Raw genomic sequence first — 22,563 nt, 5'->3', positions numbered from 1 at the left:
CCATGGGGCGCTGCTTCAGTCATGTCAGCGTCTGTTTCTGTGGAGTTAATGATCCGTTTATCTTAGTCACATTTAGACATTTTTTCCTATATTTCAGGAGCTGCAAAGTTTGAACTTGAAATGCTTAAATGTTTTTGATTTAGTTGGAAGGGAAAAGTTGGTGATTCGCACCACACACAAGAGACATGAACTTTACTGTAAATAACCGACTAGTAAATCAAGTTTGCCCTGATATGTAGAGAGTGAAGGGGCTATATGACAATCAGAGTTGAGTCAGACTTGAGAGATAACTGGATCAAAAGGCAGACAGGGAAGGCCGTGTGCCATCAAACATGTCCTTATCGGTGGTAATTTTCTCCGCTTTGCCAACAGCGCTCTGTATCAGCAGCGTCCAGATTGATTGAGCTGCTAATACCATCACAGGCAGTGACTGGCAGCCCTGGAAAAGGTTCTGGTATTTGAATGTGCAAGCCTATCCTTTTTATGTCTTTTGGGGTCAATCTCTTAATCATTAGTTTTTTTGTGTTGGGCTGTATGTGTGTCATGGGTGGGGGGGCTTGTTTTGATTCATAAAGGCTTTTCCCAGACAAAGCAAACAGGAACCAGCATCACATTTACCTTTTTTTCTGACCTAACTTTCTAACAAAGATGAAAAGACACCAAAAGGATAACAGATTGAAGAGATAAGGATGGTTTAAACAGGAAAAGCTGTTGTAAAACCCCATTGGTGCCTCATTTTATTTAAAAAAAACACCGGTAAGCCTGAAAAAGTGTGTTTTCCTGTTAGTTATTTTATCAATTTGTCTTTTTGTTTTGTGTCCTGCATCATGTCACACTTTGGTCTTTTCTTAGACTTGATATCAATTTAACAGTGAGCAACTGAAAGATTCCCACCCACCAGGCACAAGATGTCTATTAGATAACTGATATAAATCTATTGTAGATTCCTACTGAACATCTCAGATAACTGCTCTTTTAGAAACCTACTAATAGTGTTCTGAAAGATATCTAACTATAGTCCACCTATACTCCTACACAATTGCACAATAGTACAATTAGTTTAATTTGAGATTTTGTTCACAGAGAACTACTAATCACAAAATTCTACATTCCAAGAAGTAGCAAACATCCTGTCTTCTGTTGCATTATTTCATTCATTCATTATCTATACCGTTTTTTTCCCTTTCGGGGTCACGGGGCTGCCGGAGCCTATCCCGGCCACTTGTGGGCGAAGGCAGGGGACACCCTGGACGGGTCGCCAGTCTGTCGCAGCTGTTGGATTATTGAAAGTTGAAAGATGGCCTCTAAAGCTCTTAAAACAACCACTAATGCAACTTCTAGATGATCGTTTATATTATTTAATAACCCTAACCTCCTCAAGGAAAAGATTCAAGATTCAAAATGTTCATTGTCATATGCAACGGTACAAGGAAATTCTTACTTTGTCATCTACACTATGCTGATGTATATAAATAAATGCACAAAGAACACAAGTAAAAGAAAAAGAAAAAGAAAAGTAAAAATACACAAAATCGAGTATAAAAAACAATAAATGGGATACATTAAAATGCAAAATAGAATACAAGCAGAACAAGTAAATCTGGTGTTTTAAAGTGTCTGATTGTTTTCAATATGCAAGGCCTGATGAGACCACGATGCAATTAGGTATGGGAAAGTTGTCTGTAAGACATCATTACGGTGATGTGCAATAGGCCTCTATGAATCGATGTCCATCGGATGCAAAATGCATATCTATAGCTTTGCGCTAGGAGATAGCAGTGATACTGTACCTAGTAGGCATGTGAAAAGCACCCTTGTGAAACAGCAAAGAAGCACTTCCTTTTGTGTCTCCATAACTTTTTCCATGTCTGCATTCATCATTGGCATCACCAGCATTTTGTAGACCTGATTTCTGTCCATATGTGTGCCTGAAAATCCTAAACACTCAAAACTGAAAGAAAACCCAAATGTAGTTCTGGGTCTCAGAGAATGTTGGTAGCCCACGCTGTGCTGCACCAGTGAATGCACATTTAAAAAAAAGACAGGACGTTGGGGGAGAAGGGTGTGAAAGGACTGAGAACATACACAGATGGCAGAAAAGTTGGAAAGAGAAAAAAATGCAGAATGTTCGTTTATGCAGTGATTCCTGTTAACCACTGAAGACTAAGCAATTTCATGAGATGTTATCATCATTGTACCAGAAATTTGGTTTTCAACTATTTAGTATTCACCAGCAGTAGTTCTAAATGTGTGGAGATTTTGAACAATGTGTCAACTTTTCATATTGTTTTGTTAAACAACAGACATCTAAATCTAGGCTTTTTAAGTGAGGATTTTTCCCTGTTGTGCTTTCATGGTTTCAACCTAATTTAAATGCCTAGCTCATAGATTTAGGAGCATTTTTGTGAACAAATGTCTGCATCAACTACACTCCTGACCTACTTTTAAACACTATGTAGGGTGTTGAGTTATTAGCCCTCATCCTTTGAATTTTCCTTGCTGGTGAGGTTGGTAAAAATTACTTTACCTTGGATCTTTCTGAGACTGCGGAAAAAAAAGAGAGGCTTTTTCTCCCCTTTGGATTTCAGAATATATTTTGCTCATTTTGATACTTGTGTGAATTTGCTATACAGAGTCTAGTCATTCCTTCCTGAAAAAAGATATATAATACATTACACCGGGTAATTCCCTTTAATGACTAAGAATCACAGAGGCATGTCCAGGCTTAATGGTTTTTAGATCACAGAAACAGTATTATAAAGATAGCTTATCATCAGTCTTAGAATGTCTTCGTTAGGTTGCTGTTGTTCCAAGTTGGCGCTTTGCCATTATTCCCTTGATGTTCTTGTGTCTTTCTTCTCCCTTTTTTGTCTTCTTCTTTTTGCCTTCATTGTTGTTGGCCTGCCTCCAGAATCAATCCGTCAACTCTCGTACTTCGGCTTCTGATTCAGTAACTGGCCTGCATCGACGGGGTGCCTCATTCATGTCCACTTCCTTGTCTTTTAATAATCAAACCATGATGGATTGCCTGCACCCAGATATTCAATTGAAAGCAACATCTGAGTGCTGAAAATCAGGGAAAGAAAAGGAAACACACATGCACACTTCTCGTGAACTGGAGGCGGGGTCTTTTTTCGGCTGGTCTCCCTGTTTCTTCTTCTTATCATGGCTTCACATGTTCAAGGCAGACAGCTCCTCCTGCCTTTTCTCTTGATTTATCAGGCCAGAACTGACAAGTTTAAACACCTGCCAGGCTAACCTCCCCCATTTGGGAGCTGTAGGTGGTTGGATGTGGCCCATTTTCTATCCCCTTTTGATGGATTCGGTACATTATTCTCACCTTGACTTTGTCTCTTCAGCCTTTTCTGTGTGGTCTAATTCTCTTTTACTTTCACAAATCAGTCCAAGCATGTTTTCCTTCAACAAGTGTCATAAGTGAGGGTGGACACAGGTCCTGTAGCTGCATGGCTTTTGTAGCTGTGACAGATGCTGTTTTGGTTAGGAATGTATTCATATCTTTGTGTGTTTGTGTTAAATGTGACTGCTTTAATTGTGAAGCTGTTATTCAGCCACTTCTTTGTAAGTATAGCATCTGTGAAAAGTACAAACTATTCATCTCTGTTATACAGACAATTTAGAGGATCACTTTCAGTACTTGAGAACTCACATCTGTTTGATCTCAGTTTTGGATTCGGTTTTTTCTTCCTCCGTCTAAAATTTGCAGAGAATGACAAGCTAAAAATTGAATAACTCAAATGTTTTAAGGACACTTTCCAAAAAGTTGTTCTTTTCTGTTTTACAGAGCAACAAATTATATACCTGTTTTATCAAATTCCAGTACACAGATTGCAGAACTTCTTTGCAAACCACAGATCAAGGCCATTAAGCTGCTCCATCTCTGCCACTTCCTGTAAAACCCCTTTCACAAATCTACCCAGAATAATGCTTTCACATTAAAACTTTTTAGAGGTTTAGGCTTTTACAAATGGTGTTGCTTTAAAATAAAATATAAATGGCTTCTTCTAGATTTCACCAGGATCCAAACGGATACAAAAATTTAAGTAATGACAGTCAACCTTGTGGCCCATCTGTAAAGTCATGTTTGTAAAGTCACCATTATAGTGGTTCAAAAACATGCCAAGTTTCTACTTACCACACGAAGAGATCTTAAAACCTGTCATGAGGTCATGTCATGACAAAAACAAATTATAATGTATTCGTTCTTGATTCATTCATATTTTTTTACTTGCTTGATTCTGATCTGAGTGTCTGCTGCATCCTGACTTCAGTGTCATTAAGTAGGAGGCAGGAGCTTCACTGCAGGGCCTCACACATGTGCACACACGCACACACACCTAAGGAGAAAATGAATGTCCTAAGTTGCATGTTTTTGACTGTAGGAGGTTTTACCACCTAATTAAAAAATAAAGGAAAAAATGACGTAACTGTTTGTGTAGAACCAGTTTGGAAAAGGACTATCCATCATCAGCCTCTTTATTTGCAGGTGATCAAGTGACCGTCTTTCACTTGTAGCACTGGAAGAGCGGAGGCTTAAAAATTCAACTGGAACGTTCTCAAAATGTTTTTTCCTGGTTTGTTTTTGCTTTTCCCTAAACTGTCGGAGAACATTTCCTCACCTGAAGGCCTCTGGGTTAAGCTGGAGGTCATAATGTATGTGTGGCATCATAAGTATGTTGAAGCTCCAAGCGCTCTTAACTAAGGTGTTGATGCAAGAGCAGCAATAACATCATTAGGCCAACCAATGTGTTTATTGTTAGAGCTAATGTAACTTGGCACTGCTGACCCCCAGGGTGCTCTATGTGCAGCTCTGTGTGTTTGTGATAAATGCTTGTAGCTTCAAATCACACATGCTTTGGGAATGCTGCTGAGAGCAATTTTGAGTTGATTTAGAATGTATAGGTGTTCGTATGTGGGTGTGGTTTGCGGATGGATCTTAGGGTGGGTGTAGTGTTTATGACTAAAGGTAGGCCGCTCTGCCAGCCTTATTAGGTTCTCTTTTACCTTCTTTTCTGGATTTCTACTTTTTCACTTGGATTGCGTGGGAGGTGTTATGAAATAGCACTTAATGTTCTCAAAAATAGTATTGTCTGTCAAAAGGCTGTGCAGCAGGTACAAAGATCTACTTTTTATGTTCTTTTTTGGATGGTTTTCTATCTCAAAAAGAAGATTTCCTCATATTTTCAAGTGTTCATTGGTCCTCTGTGGTAGCAAGTAATTTTATCCTGAACTATATTTCAACTTTGAGCTCCAAGCTTGTGTGTTTAAACAGTATTGTACAGAATTTTAGATGAGAGTTTAACATACTCATTCATGCTCTCTCACACACACAGAAACAATTTGCTCCTCCATCCAAAGGCTGTAATTCTGTTAGGGCCGACTGTGTCTTTCTCTATGCTCTTACTCATGCGTGGCAGCTGGTAATGAAAGGGCCACAGCAAGGCTCATGGGTTTCACTTAAGTCCTTTGGTGTTGAATGTATTTTGCGTATCACAGGTGGCAGAAAGAGATGGCTTTTAGTATCCATTTAAAAGCCTGCAGATGTAAATGAAAGATGTGCTTCACCTCCAGCCCCCACTGGGTAGAAGCACCTGACATTCAATTTAAACCATGAAAATAAATGCCAAAAAGTGAGACAACCTGTCAAAATATACTCTGAATTTGGTGTCGTTACAAACAAAAAGATAGTGTCTAAAAAGTACAGTTTGAGAAAGTCCTTCTGGCTAAGTCAGATATTGCTCCATTGGTCAGAACGGTCTCTATCCATCAATCACCATTTTCCTTTGCTTCCGGGCAAACCTCTCTTATTCTGCTGCCTTCTCATCCATCAGTCTATTATGGCAGAATTTCTGGGTCAAGGTTCAGATCAGAAACAAAATGTAACCCTCCATAGCAAAGAGGTTTACACTACCATATGGGAAAATTCAATAACCTTTTAACATTCTGACAAGCTTTAGCATTCGGTTGAGCTCAGTGAACCGTTGAAGTGGGATAGAGAGTAATATGGATAAGGAAAACCTATTTTTGTGTATTTTCCTACAGACCATACAGTAGAATGTGGTACAAAGAAGACAAAATATAGAGTAAGAGGCCAAGGAGTGAGAAAGAAGGAAGAGGATGCGAGAAGCTTTTGAGATCAAGGTCGTATCCAGGCTTTGGTATTGGTATTCTCCTCAGTGGTAAAATGAATCTACTAGTGAATAGTGTTTTCATTCCACTCCTGAATGAGATTCACAGAAGCATGGAGAGAAAAAGAAGGAGGGGGGAAGAGAGAAACATGACAGAGAAAAGAGAAAAGTAACCTCCCCTCCTCCCGAGTCCTTCTTGTTGGTTCTCTCCTCGGATATACAATGGAGGGAAAATACAGCGTGGGATAAACAACTTTTATCATAGTGGAGCAAATAAAATTCACTATTCAATTCCTCAACCCTTAAATATCCCCTGCTCTATACCCGCCTAGCTACATTTCATCCTTACAGCTTCAGCAGAAAAAAGAGAAGCTTCTTGATGCAAATTAAATGCTTTATTTGATTAGATTAGAGATGCAATAATTGTGGAGGATGATTTATGGTGGCTGGAAACTGCAGTGGGAAAAGTTCATTTGCCGTGGTTTGTGTTATGAAAACAGTAAGTTAATGTAGTGCTCAAAAGTCCATTACTACATGGAAGGTGCCATTAGCAAATTAGATGTTTGACCACTATTATAATTAAAAATACAGTTTTTAAAGATTATTGGATACTCCAAGCACAAGCTAAGCTTTTTTTATGTTTAGATTTTAAAATTGTGTGGATTGATCACTTGGTTTGGATTTTTAGTGAGGTTTCCTTAGTTCTTGACATGTGTTAGAAGTTGACCATTCTTACCAGGTTATTGTTGATTATCCACAGCTGTTTTCATTTAGTTAATTACCCCTTGTGTATAAGTGTCTGCTTTTGTCATGTCATCAGCTTTGTCAAATCTTTTCTTTTTTCATGGAATTTTTTGTTTTGGTCTACTGTACATTGGGCGCAACGCCGCCACTCCCTGACAAAAATTTCTTCTATGATTTTATGAAACCCTTTTCTTACCTTCAGTTTGTACCCATCATACTTTGCTGTTTTGTTTTTTATTTTCATTTCAAACTATGACAAACTATCAATTTTAGACTGATATCATCCGTAGATTGTGGATAAAAATAACATAATTACTGAAAAACAGTAAAAACATGTTTGTATCGACAGTGTTCAGTGACCAGTTCATAAAAGGATATTAATTTAATGTGAGAACTTTTTGCTTTATCTCCTTAAAGACGAGTTAAAGATAAATGTGCTCTTATTTTCATTCCTCTATGGTGCAAATTTTCAAGAATGTGTTGAATGGGGGATTTTTTATGATCCTTTCTTATGTAATGTTCACACAGGTCTGTCACCACCCAATACTAGTGCATGTACGCACAGTTTGAAGAGACTTTGTGGGAAATGTACAGGTTTTTTTCTTTCACTGCTCTATTTTGGTAAATGAAAGACTTGGTGTCATAATTCTGTCTGGGCACCAATCGCAAATATTAGTTTATTTTTCACGATTCATTTCCAAAGGTATTGAAAAGGATGCCAGCCATACGTCACTACTAAAGCCGGGCCCCTGATTGGTCAAAGTTGAAGTGGTTTAATCTTCAATAGCCGCTCGTTTTGTACGTATAGCCTGCAAGCTAACTTAAAAACGTTGGAGTTTTTGAACACGGATATCCAAAATGTGCGTGTGCACATGTTTACATAGACTTTTTATTGAAGGCCGGGTGTGAACGTAACTTTAGAATGAAAATGAAGGTTGGGAGACCTTGTTTTGAAGGTAGACGAAATTAATGAATGCAGATCGTCTTGACATTTTGCAGCTTTGTCATGTTTACTGGGGAACAATGAGTCGGTGCAAAGACACCAGAAGATAAGACCTTAAGGTGTCTCCTCAATCACTGTTGGGGTTTTGACTTGTGGTCTTGACTTGTGTTCTGCTTTTGCCAGTGTTTGTCACTCATTTGTATGTGTTTGACAACAAGATTACTATTCTTTTAAGAGAATTCCCTAGACAGCAGTAGGGAACCTACTGTGCAATCTATCCCTATCTCCGATCACCACTGATACTCAACAGCCAGTTAATCTCAGAAAAGCCCTCCTACTTCTCTAAGACCTTGTCACACACTGACATAGAGGGCCAGAGAGAAGCTTTTCAGCCTGACATCGATCTATGACGCATATTACAACCCTAATCCAATTAATTCTGCTCTGGGTCCACTGTGGCTTACTTGAGTCATCGAAAATGCATGTAAATATATCTCTGACAAAGAAACAGGTTGTACAAAATGCATAAACAACTAATACAGGTGGAATTATATAGCATCTCCCTGGTTGTATTTCAGAAATGCAGGAATTCGTGTTGTAAAAAACTAATTGTTAAATCTAATTTTCCAATTTTCTGTCTTTGTGTCCACAGGTTGAGTAAACTTTGTAGCAGAGGACCAGCAGCAGCAGCGGCAGCAGTGTTGGTGCGACCATGAGGTCGGAGGCCTTGTTACTCTACTTTACGCTTCTGCAAATAGCCGGGGCGGGTTTCCCCGAAGACAGCGAGCCTATAAGCATCTCACACGGCAACTGTAAGTATATCATTTTTAAATGTCTCCACTTGTGTGAACACTCCTTTTTTCCTGAGCACTGAGTCTCGTCTTTGTCCTTTACAATAAAAGTTATCTTTGCAGTATTCCTTTCACGTCTTTTATCCTTTTTCCCCTCTATGTCCTCTTATAATTATGCAACCCTCACTTTTCCGAAACTGAACCCGTTCTGAAGGAAAGGAGTGCAAATTGGTGTCCAAGGATAGGTTCTCCACACAGCCTAAAACGAAAGACTTAAGGCAGCATTTGAAAGCTGAGCCCACCTCACATCAAAGGGATAATCCCTTATTTTTCTGTCAAGTTCCTAATGCTGTTGGTGATGGAGTAAGAGCTTTGAAAAGCTCCAAGGATACGGTCATTGTGTTCTTTGGTTTTACCTGCTTCTACCTTTGTCGTGCTCTGGTGTCTGTGGGTGTACTGCTGTACGTTTTGGCCTCCAGAGCAGAGGAACAAGCCAGTCTCAAGTAAACCTGTGCTCCTCTATAGGGTCGTTTATTCAAACCGAGTGCTTTCATCTAAAGCCTCTGACAAAGAGACAATTGCATGGTGCTGTGCAGCATATTTATAGCCAACAATTTATGGTTGCAGTGGGAGCCTAACCCACAATTGTGGAAATGTCTCCTCATCTCACCAGGAAACACAGGTCGAAATTAAACTTAAACCAGAAAGACGCCAATGAAATTTACTGCTGCCTGATGTCAGGATTTTTCTCCTTATAGATACAAAACAGTATCCAGCATTTGTGGGCCATAAACCTGGAAGAAACAACACGCAGAGGCACAAACTGGACATCCAGCTCATCTTGATCATGAACAGGACGTTATACGTTGCTGCCAGGTTAGTGTTGATTTTTTTTAGTCTGACATTTTTTTCTCTTCTCTACATTATTATCTTTAAAAACTCAAATTTTTGATTTAATCATCACATTTTTCAACACTAGCTCTGATCTTACAGCTACTTTTTGAATGTGTCACATTTTTAAAAAAGGTACTAGCTGAAAGCTGTGAAACCAACAGCAGTCCAGCTTGGAGTCTGAACTTCAGAGACCTGATGTGCTCTCCTTTTTCTCCTTTGGTAAAACTAGAGACTAATGAGGGAAACTCCAAGACTTTGTGGTGTGAACTGCTCCTTTCACTACCTTCCAGTTGTTTTCTGTTATGTGCTTGCTGTCTGCCAAGTATCCTTTTACTTTGCAGTGTCCCTGAAGACTTTACTTTTTCATCAGGATTTAAGCAGACATAGAACTCACTCAGAATAAAATTGAAGATTAAACAAAATACCAAAGTTAAGAATTTCCGGTTTGTTATCAGGTCTCGGTTCATCCTCTATGGTCTCTTTTTTTTCAAATTCTATGTTGTCAATAAGCCTACAACTAAACAGAGATGTGTTTCAGTTTATTTTGACAGCACTCTCAATTGATTTTGTTCCCCTCTATTTCCTAGCTTAGATCTATTTTTCTCTGTCTGGCACCTGTCTTTATTGCTTCCTGCCTTTCTGTCATTGTGTTTTCACCTGCGCGTCTTTATTTTTGTGAGACTTGTCCTTTGAGAGTAGATAGCTCAATTGCACCATCAGGAGCCTTGGAGAAAATCCATGGTGATTTTCTTCCTCTATTGTCATAACCATCTCAAAAATGGTTATTTTTCATCCAGCCGCAAAGCAAACGTAGAAAAAAACTGTCATGTTCTGTTTCAAAGCATCAACAGGCCGGTCATTCATTTGCGATTTGAATGTGTGCTGTGCTGACTGGAATGTCTTAAAAAAAAGAAACCTTATGTCTGTGAGGTATGTGGCTAAGTGAGTGGCGGGCTTGATTGGAGGCACAAATACAGGCCTGTCTTTGTTTCATCTGAAGCATGTCAAATTAAAAGCAGTGGAGGGAGGCAACTGCCTTAATTGCAGAACTTTTTAACTTATCTGCGGTCATTAAGAGGAGGTGTGTGAAAGTGAGAGGAAACACATGGGAAGGGGGAAGTGTGTGTGCTGTCAGAGACTTAGCCCTGTCTGTTTACCACCTGCTCTTTTTGGGGCCTGGAGGGTCAAAAAAGGAAATGAGACACACCGGGTTTATTGGAGTGGTGTGTGTGGGATAAGGGTGTGTGGCAGACAGGGAAAGCAGGGGGGTTTAGATTGCAGAACAGTTGTCTCGTTGATCTAAATGCAGCCTCTCAGGCCACATGTGTGGATATACATTTAGGATGCTGGGTCCTGGTGGGTGTAGGAGCCACAGCCTGCAGCCCTGTCTGCATGCATGTGTGAATGTGAGCATGTCCCAGCTGGTCCCCTGCTTGTGTCCTCACTGAGAGCAGACAGGAATTCTGACACATGGCCTTGTTGGTATGTGACCCCCTGCATCAAGAGGAACGGTTGCCTGAGATTAAATCAAGTCGGATGACCACAGTTGATCCAGGGTGGAGCTTGAGAGTCGCTTGCCTGAACGCACAAAAGACAGCCGTGGCGCAAACATCGACTGGCTCTGACAAAATATCGATGAAGACATGCAAAAGTTAAATGACAGTGTTGGGGAAACAGCAGTGACAATTACCACTTTAGAAATCAATGTGACAGTAAGCCAACAGTCGGCAAGACTCAAGCTAGGAGACAACACACAATGTGACGGGGAAAAAACGAGTAACATCAATTGCTGCTTTTATAAAAATTGCCCAGTTAAATGGCTTGTTTATTCTGGGGCCAGCATCACACTGCTCTGCCATCATGCCTCCAGACCACTGCGCCTCAGTTCTTGGTGCGCAGCAGCTTGCAGATGGCCTCTGTGATCACAGTCCAAAGCCCAGCACTGCTTTAGCCTGTGTCTGAATGACTGCTCAGTGTGTTAAATCTACTGGCCTCTGTTTTGGCATCAGCAGAAGAAAGAAAAGACTTTTAAGGGTGTAATGTGTACAAAGATTTAAAATGATGACATTGTCACAGGACAAAGAGTAGATACGGAGGGAGTGAGTCGAGTCTGGCAGCAGAAGAGCTCAGCAACAGATGCAGTGATTGATCATTTATCCTTCGTTTTTCAGCTTTGAATAAAATGTATTTTCCTGGCAGTTTTGTTTCAGTCTTTTTATGCAGACAAGTAATGAAGAAAATGGCTTCGTCTGATGAGGTGATATGACTTTTCCAATATTCATAAAATACCATTAGCCTTTTTAGACTCACATATATTGAATGTTGATTAGGAATTCATCTCATGCTGGGGTTTAGTTCTTTAATATTCTGCATCTTATTCCATGGCTCAGTTTCCATCAAGTGTTTTATCCAGCGGGACACTAAAGCTTGATAGGAGACCAGACTCCAGTCTCTACATGCACAGGCTGTTTTAAAGCCCTGTTGTTTGTTCACATTTAAGAAAACTCACACTGGATTATCGCCCATTATGTTTCTCTCTATGCTTTTTATAGCTGCTCTTCACAAATTCAAATAGATGTCAAACAGATTTCCTGCCAAAAGTCCCACTTTAATAAAAATACTCAGGGAAATAAAATCTAGCTTTTGGCATAATCAGACATTAGGGACTTTATTAGTTTGTTAAATTGTCAAAATTACTGTCATGCTTTGAGATTTCTCTCACTGGTGGTGTTGAAAACAGGATAAAAGAATTTCAGATATCTTTTAACAAGGATTTGATTTCAGTTACGTAGAGGAGTTTAATTGTTTTTGGGGTAAAAATGATCTTTTACTCCACTATTCTCTTTGCTACCTGCTGTTTGAGTGTGTATAAACACAAAGGCTGCAAACAGACTAACAACATTAAAGTCCTACTCCAATCATCTTTTGATCTATTTTCAAAGCATTTCCTGTGGTCTTTAAATTATGAATTTGCCATTTTTAGCTCAAATAAAAAAAATAAACGGTCATTTTCCTGGACATATTTTTCGTAGAAAGGCAGGAGTTCATTAGAAATCTACCTATGACTTAATGTGGAGTAAGCCTTCCCTGACTTCCCAGCATCTCTATGTTTACTCCCTCTCCCACTAGACCCTCACAACCCCAAGCTAAGATTAGTGTAGCAACGAAAATGGCAAGCAATATCGGAGCTATCCAGCCGTACAGTTTTGAGTCAGATGGTAGCTCAGACAAGGAAATGGATGTATTTGACTGCAAGTGGATGCATTGGAATGGAGCAGAGCATTTAGCTTGTGGCCTACCTTATGTAGTTTGTGCAAAGCAATTATAAGCTTTCCTCATTCACTACCTTTTGAATAAAGACATACTCAATCACGTTGACACTCAAACACAATTTTAAAGTTAATTTCTTTATATATGTCCTACAAGAAGATGTGTAAAACACAATTGTCATTGGAGTGGGTCTTTAAAAATTGTTTTCTTCCACTTCTGTTGGCTTGCATGATGCAGAAATATTCACAACCACTACATTTATTATAGCTAACTTGTTAGTACTGGAAATGTCGCCGGTGACCATTAAATAACACACTCTTTGACATATCGTTACTCTTTGAGCGATTACGGTGAGTCAGCTGATTCTGACGCGGAGCGACTTTTCACATCAGCTTTTCCCTGATATGTAACACATAAACAATTTAAAGTTTTGCATAATAACGCAAAACTAATTGTCTCTGCTAATTTACGAAAATTGTTCATATATATGTTTTTTTCTTATTATTATGTTTTGTTGGAATAACCCTACCTTTTTGATAACATTCTAATGCAAACCAATCTTTGTTGAGACCACATGTGGAAAAAGTTAAAATGATAAACATGGGTCCAACTGTGCATAAAAAGGCTGTTTAATATTTATTTTCATTGCAGATACCAGTCATGCATTTCCCATAGAGTAAATATGAGTACAGATGATAACCATAAAAACTTCTTCATATCTAAGGTCTGGGGGTTTATTCTTGTCTTCCGTCATGTGAGCTTCAGCCGTTCGGCAGCAAAGTAACGTTTAAGAAGGGCAATAAACTGTTTAGTGAGGGATGGACTCAGCCCATCCCAGAGGTCCATATTTCACGGGGAGGGGACGCAGTGTGCAGCATGTACAGGGAATTTATTGCAGCTCAGAGGCAGATTTATCATTTTGATTTTTGTGGAAAATATCTGCTTGTGTCTCAGGGTTGTATGTGTGAAGAAAGCTGGTCCTTAAAGAGTGAATATTCACAGTGTTTGCAAAAAAAAATCATTTGATTGAGGCCAGTGTAGCAGTCATTAATAATGAAAGGTGAAGCATTCCCCTCCTTTTTTTTTGTAATGGGAATGCCAAGCTTCTTCAATCTCCTCATTTAACAGTATACAAAACAGCATGAATCAGTAATTCTTGATTAGTGATCATAAACTGTAGTCATTCATTTAAGTGCATAGAATGACTGTTTTGAAGTCATTTGAAGTTTGAAGTGGGGTTGAATGTCTTTTATTAGTTTAAAAAATGTTTTGCAATTAAAAAACGAAAGCAAGAACCAGAACATAAGTTCTGACCAAAAGGTTAAATGTAACCCTAAACATTGCCTTGGATATCATATTTAATCTCTACATTGTCAAAAAGTTAACAAATATGACTCAAAATTACAGAAATTATGAATTTTAGTTTCATTTAGAAGTTTAGTTTAAAAGTCAGTGTATTATTTAAGAGCTGAGTGAGACAACCTGAGCCTGAGCCTGCATTCGTTAATGTGTTACTGTATATGCATGCACGCCAAGGGTCTCTCCACATGAAGGGCATTGTCGCCATTCTTGGGCTGCAGTCTGTCTTTGCCATGGTAACACCAACCACACTTTGTTTACACCCCTCTGTGAGGCTGGGAAGCATGGGAATTAGAGAGAGAATGTGTCTGTGTGTGTGTGATGGAATGACCGAAAGAGAGACCTCAGACAGAATGATCGGTGTGAGAGAGCGGTAACTGAAGGAGCAAAATTTGTGGCTACCATTTGCAGTCACACAGAGACAAACACTGGCTCTCAAAAATCCAGATTACCTTCTCTGAGTTGAGTCCACTAACACAGTTGTGCCGCTGTGGACGCTCTTGCTCCCTGTTGGGTCTCTTTGGTTCTCGTACTGGAGGCCACTAGAGTTTCCATTATTGTAGCACCACCAAATCCTGTTAAAGCCCACTAATGACTGGGATTACACAGTTGCCTCTTCTCTCTCTAGTCGCAGCATCAACGACACACAGCCATGTTCATGCTCTGAAACAAAGCTCATGGCTCCGGAAATAACAATTGCCTAAAGTGAAAATTAGGACAAGTTTTTTTTTTTTTTTTAAACACCTCCAGCTTGTTCAATCTGTCTGTTTGCCGCAGCTCCTTTAATAAAAACATATGAATTCTGTTTGTACAATTTGTGTGATTGTAATATTACAGCAGGAAAGGAGTCAGAGTACACAGTAGCTAACCAGTTTGACGTGTTACTACAGAGGACCGTCTAAATTAGCTAAAAGGAGGTAAAAAGTCAAATGTTGCTTTAAAAAAATGACTTTTTAACTTTTTACAAAACTACAATGTCATTTTACCATGACATACGAAAGTTTGGTCAAAACCCCCCACAAGGGTGATCCGTTAAGCCTGAAAAAGCAACAAATTGCTAAATAAACTGAAAAAAACCCTGAAAAGTGAAGTGTCGTGTTAACAAGAGCAGTCATGTTGTCTGGTGTTTAGGACCCAATTTTACAACAACGTCAACTAAATTCTCTTATTTGGCTAAACATGCACTCAGACATCAAATTATGAGTAGATCTGTGACTGTAAAGACATGTATAATGACTGTAATTATGTTTTTTTTTAAAGCACAGAAACTTTTAATATATGTTTATTCTAATTAAGAGTATTTTAACCTAAATCTTTACCCATTTTCTTTGTAAGACAACTGTTTGTTTTGATGCCTAAACCTAAAAATATGTATTTTAAATAGCTTAAAAAATAGTAATAAACACAGTGCACTATGTTTTAAAAATTTAACACATAAATGATTTAAAAAAAACACTTAACCAATCAACTTTTATATATAGAAGTTTTATTTTAATAAGATCTTATGGAACAACAGGGTAAGATAAACACACTGGCTGAGATTGACGTGATTTCAAAATTATTCAGGAAAATACCTCATGGGATGTTAATGCTTCTAATCAAAAAGTCCTTCTCTGCATAAACCTCCACACTGACATTCTGTCTTCTCTTCTAAAGTACAAAAATGTGCTAAAGTACCATTTGAATCAGTACATTTTCCATGCATACCACTGTCTTCCACCAATTCCGTAACTTAATAAGTTAACGGAGGTACGCCTGGTCATTTCTGAAAATGTTTAATTCCGAAGCACATCTTTTATGCTGCTGCATACCAGACTAATGACAATTTTTGCAATTAATGGTTTTGCTTTTACAGCATGCCATGAATATCTTGAATATAACATTTTCTCCTGTGAGCTAGAAAATCTTTCGGCTGACATAGATGATGAAATAAGACTGCAAATGATTGATTCAAAGTAAAAACTGCATGTTGAGAACGCAGTAATTCCTTGTGGGAAAATTTGGGCAGTACTTTGACACAAAACAAAAAGAATGTCACGTCTTTTATGCAGTTATTTTTCATGCTTGCACAATTGCATGCTCACAACATGCCCCTCACCCTATCCAAGCAACCTCACACAAAAATGTGCACACAAAGACAACTGAGTGGAGAATGTAAAAACCCATAATGAGAATCTTAACCTTCAAAAAGAACAACCTGCCTCGGCTTGGGGGTGGGTGAACCCTGGCTTGTCGCATTTCATGGCACCTCATCACTGAGGGCCTCTCCGTGCCCTCAGCTCATTCAGAACTTCAACAACTCCCTTCAACAGCCCCAAAGGTGGTTGCTGGCTTCTCCAGTCCCCTCCCATCCACTTTGTAAAGAGTATTTGAACCAATGAGAGCCAAAACAATGCACAATGGGCTCTCCTTTACCACCCATGATCCGGTTATGAAGAGACAGGAATATGGGGGAAGAAGGGGGATGAGAGTGGGAGATGGAGAGGAGGGTGGACGTGCAGGCATTTCGTTTGCATAAAAGTGGGATGGTGGCTTAAGGTGTGGGATGCATGTTAATCATATTCTCCTCCTTTCTGCGGCTGAATTGAGAGATAGTTTGACAAAGACCTGGCAGATGGACCAGTCTGGCCTGCAGTCACCCTCGAAGGAATGTGTCGTTGTGAAAACGACATTCTTCCTCACAAAGAGCCTGTGTTTTCATATTCAGAACCTCTATGTCACTCTGCCAGCACAGATTTGACACCACGGCCCATGCCCAGCTGTTTTGCTGTCTTGTCTTAATACTTTCCCTTCTTTCACACTGCCTCCATGTTTGTGGCGAACTGAACATTTGCATACTTTCCACCATACTCACTCATATTTGTCACAGAGTTTTGGGAAATGTAAAGCCTACGCCAAGTGATTCACATTGAAACCCAATGTTCTGCACTTACTCTGTGTCAATGGGCTCTGTCATTTCATTTTCTGCAGAAATTCCTGTGTTTTCAGATTTCCTCTTGGGCACCGGAGCCTCTTGATCTTTATGTTTCTTGCATCAGCAGTGTACCACCGGCTCACAGACATATTTGATTTAATAAAATCTGAAAGGCCTGGAGATATTTAACATCCTGGCTGAACTGAAATTGACCTTGGCGATGTGACACAAATCTAAAATAGCAAGGTGCACTCATTCAGAGGCCTGCTGAAGTACAGATGTCACCCTTTGGTGAAGTACCACTCATGCACACTTGTGTTGCAGTTTAGCTCATCAAATGTATGCAATTCGCATTTCCTTCGAATGGAAATTTCTCTAATACCCATGATAACTTAACAAAAAAGAAGCTAACAAAACCAAAGTGCATATAAATTCAGGTAACTACCATATTTTCACACAATAAGGCGCACTTAAAAGCCTTAATTAAAAAAAAAAAAAAAAGACGGTGTGCCATATTTTAGGGACCGGAGCGCCTTATATGTGGATTAAATCTGGTTGCGTTTACTGACGTCGAAGCAATTTTGAGAGATACCCAGCTCTCTGTCAAAAGTCTATTTTTTTCCAAGCTGCAAACAAGGTGTTTTTGTTGGACTTTTGTTTTTCTTTGTTACCAACAAGATTGGGTGTTAGCACATTATCAGTCTGTTTTTTTCTGTGTTGCAAACAAGGTAGGCTCTTTTGGCTCACCTGACCCGCCTTATACCTTATATATGAGATAAGTTCCAAAATAGACCATTCATTGATAATCATAAGCGGTGTGCCCTATAGGTTGCCCTTTCAGTGTTCTCAGCTTCGCTTATGTTTTGAAATGTTTTTTTTTAGCGCAGAGTTTTACATTCATGTATTCTGGTACCTAAGCGGCTGGATGGCATAGTTGGCTGCGTGTTGGACTTGGGCATGGCAAACCAGGGTTCATTTCCCATGGGCCGCAGTGAGCTTCATCCAGTGTGGGTCCTTGAGCAAGACCCTTTATCTTATTGCCTAACTTTCTAGCCTCAAGGGGGCCCAATTCTGGGTCCTCCCTGTGCCGGTCCCTAGCCTGAAAAAAACAACAGGATTGTGTCAGGAAGGGCTTCGGCCATTAAAACAAATCTCTGCCAAACCACATGTGTGAATCAGTGGAAGCTGATTCACCTTAGCGACCCCTGATTGGATATGCTGAAAGGTGAACAAACATGTATTCTGGTAATTGTCCATAAGGGAGGATAAAACAGTCTTGCAAACTTCTCCTTTGCTTTAACCAAACCTTTAGCTCATTACCAGTCTCATTCCAGCTGTTTAGGACCATCGCTATATCCAACCAAAGTATGAGACACTTGCAGTTCTAACAAACTCAGCTGGAGTCACAGCACCCCTATAGTAAGAAAAGGTGTGAAGCACCATCCATGTCTGAAAGCGTTAAGAATAAATGTGCCAATCGTCCGTTTATATTTTAGAGTTTCTTTTAAAGTTGGTACAAAACAAAAAAAAAAGACTTGACTTCTTGTGAGATTAAAATTCCTTGATTCAAAGTAAGATTTTCACAGAATTAAAATAGTAAGAGGAGATAAAAATCAAACCAAGCCAAAAAATTGCACAGGTCAGTGACATTTGTTCTAATTACACACAGGAAAACCATCAAAACCTCCACTTTTGGAATGTTCCAAGGAATGTTGAATATGCATAAAAACAGGCTGTCACAAGAAATTAAGTCTTCAGACTAACATTTGGCATTTTTTAAACTGTGCAGGGTTCACTCGCAGCACGTTGCTCAGTTTTGGTTGTGCTCAAGAGGAAATCCCTTTTTTCACTTTGAATCCACTGGTCAGCAGAACAAAGCACTGTTCACACCATTAAAACATTTTCACAGCCCAGCAGAAATGTCCCTTTTTTGCAGCTTGGTTAAATGTCTGCTCAGTGTTTTATACAATACATGATTGTTTAATGTGTTTTTGAAGCAAAACTATACAATATTATTTTTCACATAAGTGTACTTTTAAGTTGGAGGCAACATAGTTTACATTTTAGAGGTTCCTATTTTTGTAAAATGTTACTTTTTCTTTTATCTTTTTTTTATGTTGGTCAAGTTAAACTATCTTAAACAGGCAAAGGAAGAGAATGTGCAACAATATGAGTTCAGCTGCAGTGCTAAGAGAGGCTGTGTGGTCACGCTGGGGTAAAACCAGAGGGGTGCTGGGGGGGCAGCCGTTGCTACACATGGATGTGTTTGGGGAGCTGCTGTTGACACAGACACAGCCACCCTATTGTCCTTCTCCATCCCCTGTCAGGATGTTTGAGGGACGCCTCACGGCTCGCCTCCCTCTAATCTCTGCTGGAACCAAAAACCCTGCAGCTGGAGGACCTTGCCCTTCAAGGACGCCGTCAGCCCCACAAAAGAGGAGCAGGGAAAGTTACTGTTGAAAATCATGAAGCAGCCAATTACGGATTTCTCATGAGTGGTTTTAGGATTGCAGGCACTGGAATAACCCAGGGGATTGCACTAACTCCATCAAGTAATCCTTTAATTTAATAGCTTTTGATTTAGTTTCGTCTTTTTTTTTTTTAGTTTCAGTTTAAAAGTGCTTTTAGAACACGTTTTACAGCTTTTCTTTCGCTGGTTTTTAAAAAATTATCCTACATTTCTTGTAATTTAGAACTATTTGATGAAATAATTAAAGAAAATAAATCCAAGATGACAAAAAAATCGTAGAAATAATTTAGGAAATAAAGTCTAAAAGTAGTGGTAGTTGAGAATAGTTGAAAAGTTCTTATTATTTTACTTTTAAAGAAAAGTCTTCATAAAGTCTCCAAGAAAGACACTTACTTTAAAAAATCTCCATGCTAACTTTCAGGATGAAAACAAAAAATATTTACTTGCTTTTAAACATGTAATTTAGAGTTGGAACTGACTAGTCACTCTTAAACTAAAAAAAGAAATTGCCACTTTGTTTTGGACCTCATAAGTTAAAAAGGGTGCCAATCTGCGAAACCTAACAACTTTGCAAAAAAAAGCGTTTTTTACAGCAGCTTTTCTAGAATTTATAGTGTGTTGCTTCGCAGCGTAGTTTAGAGTGGATTTATCCAGACTTCCCATCTGTTTTTGATCAACCACAAAGTTCAGCTTGAAGCTGCATTAGTTGTCTTTCAGAGATGGAAACTCCAGATTAATTTGTCTGATGCTTTAAAAAGGGCAAATGTTCTCTAAAGAAAAATATGGGAGTGTAACCCTTGTGCTATCTTAGACACTTTAACATTGGGAGTTGGGTCATCTAGACCCACTAGACAGTGCGCTGAGCCTTTTTTCTTCAGTGATTTGTGAACCTCACTGGTGTCCATGGATTGCATGAAATCTTTCCACCTTTATCCACCTGGTCTAGAAAAATGTAAGAACAAAAATAATCTGAGTAGTTAAATAACTTTATTTAATATATTTCATGGCAATGTCTGTCTGTCTGTGTGTCTGTCTGTCTAGAACCAACATTTTTTTGTTTTTCTTTTGAAAAGAGAAGAAGCTTACAGCACTAGTGTCAGCTTTTGGTAAATCAGTGTCTGTGAGTGTCTGTCAGAAATATTTCATTTTATTGTAAAGACAAAAATCCAATTCCTAAACAAATTTTACCCACAATTTATTCTGAAATTTCTCTTTATCTGTGAAGAAAGCAGAACTCCTTTATTCATCAAAAGGTGATTTCTTCTGGATGAGCTTTGTGGCAGTTTACAAACAAGTAACAGGGTTTTGTCCTTGAGGACATGGCAGCGGCCCCCCAGGACAGCAATATAAGTGGATTCATTTCAAGGTGCCTCTTTCGCCAAAGACTTTATTAGATTTGGTTAATGAGAGAATGAGGCATGCTGGTAGACTGAGCCCAGGTTAGGGAGCTGGAACGTAATTAATCCTGGGTTCTGACGATGCCACTGTTGCACACACTTTGATTAGAACCACACTCGGCAGCTAATCTACACCAAATTAGAGCACCGTTTGGTCACTTTTGATTCTCACTTCAAACAAGACAAGTCAGCCTTTCTTTCTATGACTTCCGTTCACACCACCTCCACACCCTCTAGTTGTCTGCACAATAACTTTTCATGGTTAGTGGCGACATGCATGTTTAACCAGCCGGTCCATCTGTCTGAGATCTAGTTAACCCTTTTGCGTTTTATGTCTTCCATATGCCCTGCTGGGGCTTTTATGGCTGGTCTGCGTAATACAGGAGACGCCTGTATATTTCCAGGCCAGCACACATAAGTCTTCTTGTCTGAGCTGTAATGAGTGTTAGTATAGATTTCCTGTGGCTCAAACACAAGACTTAATTGACCCGAACAGCTCTGAGTGACTTGGCACCTCTCGCCTCAACCTCCCCCCCTCCCCAACCCCCTATCAGGACCTTTTTGAGGGACAAAGGGGCTTTTGTCGCCAGGCCTGTGCCACAGTGCTCTAAACCTTTGTTGACTGTTTCTGTCTAGCAGAGCAAATACTTCTGACCTCCTTTTGTTTATTGTCATTTTTGAAGTTTAAACAACGTTTATTCAAAGCTCCATTTTCTGATGTAGCCTCCAGGGCAAAATATAGAAGCAGGGGGAAACATGGTTGGATTATTGGTTGATTTTTAATCTTTTTTCATTTTTTTTAGTGCTGCTGTCTGACCTCTTATATTTTCTGTCTCTTTTGCCTTCCTTTCATCTCTTGCAGGGATCACATCTACACTGTGGATACGGACACTGCTCACAGTGACGAGATCTTTTTCAATAAGGTGAGTGGGATGTCAGACTCATTGAGTGACCCCAAATATCTCTGTTTCTGTGTGTTTACATGTTTGCATCCACGTGCCTGTTAGTACGCACGCACCTGCTCGCTGGTGTCAGCCCTCCGTGCTTGCCCCCATTAAGATGATTATCCAATCAATCAGTTATCAAACTGCCTGCTTCATCCACACTCCTCCGTGGGACAGCGAAAGGTCTTATGGATATGAAGCGGAAGCTGAAAGACGGGATGGATGGATAAGAAGAGGAATTTGAGGCAGGGAGGGGGAAATAAAAAAGGATAGCAGAAGTGGGGAGAGGATAATGACCCCTGCTTAGATTCAGATTATGAGAAAGTGTCAAAACCCCACTCTACTTTATTATACCCAGCCTTGTGTGGCATCATTTGTCCTTATTGCAACCAAACCTCCCCCCTCCCCACAACACTTCCCTGCCCACTTCATCCACTTCAATGTCAAAGCCCAGAGAGTGGGTCTTAATGAGAGCGGGCTGTAGATGAAAGGCTGGTGTGAGAGGCACAGATTGATTGATGACTGAGGTCTTTAATCAGTGGTTGAGCTCTAAACATGTTGAACAACAGCAGTGGTTACGCAGCAGTCTGGACCTGTGGCTCCACACTGACCCCCAGACCACACAAGGAGGGGGCCAGATTGGTGCAGGAGCCTAGATGTGTGTGCGAGGCTTAGCAATGATTGATAAGTG

General features: G+C 39.6%; 1 protein-coding gene across 9 annotated transcripts in view; it reads left to right on the top strand.

Moving 5' to 3' along the window:
* sema6a (semaphorin 6A) overlaps positions 1–22,563 on the top strand; it is a 108,071-nt gene that overhangs the window by 35,643 nt on the left and 49,865 nt on the right. For all 9 annotated transcript variants that reach the window (XM_023958294.1, XM_023958297.1, XM_023958298.1 and 6 more), the window contains 3 exons: positions 8,486–8,645; positions 9,383–9,500; positions 21,791–21,851. In XM_023958294.1, coding sequence (XP_023814062.1) covers positions 8,546–8,645; positions 9,383–9,500; positions 21,791–21,851 — 279 coding nt within the window. In that variant the 5' untranslated portion in view covers positions 8,486–8,545. The remainder of the gene's footprint in view (positions 1–8,485; positions 8,646–9,382; positions 9,501–21,790; positions 21,852–22,563) is intronic.

The sequence above is a fragment of the Oryzias latipes genome, chromosome 9 (genome assembly GCF_002234675.1).
Source record: "Oryzias latipes chromosome 9, ASM223467v1".
In the NCBI taxonomy this organism is placed as follows: Eukaryota; Metazoa; Chordata; class Actinopteri; order Beloniformes; family Adrianichthyidae; genus Oryzias; species Oryzias latipes.
The sequence above is the reverse complement of the archived record's forward strand: the minus strand, read 5'-3'. Positions and strand labels throughout refer to the sequence as shown.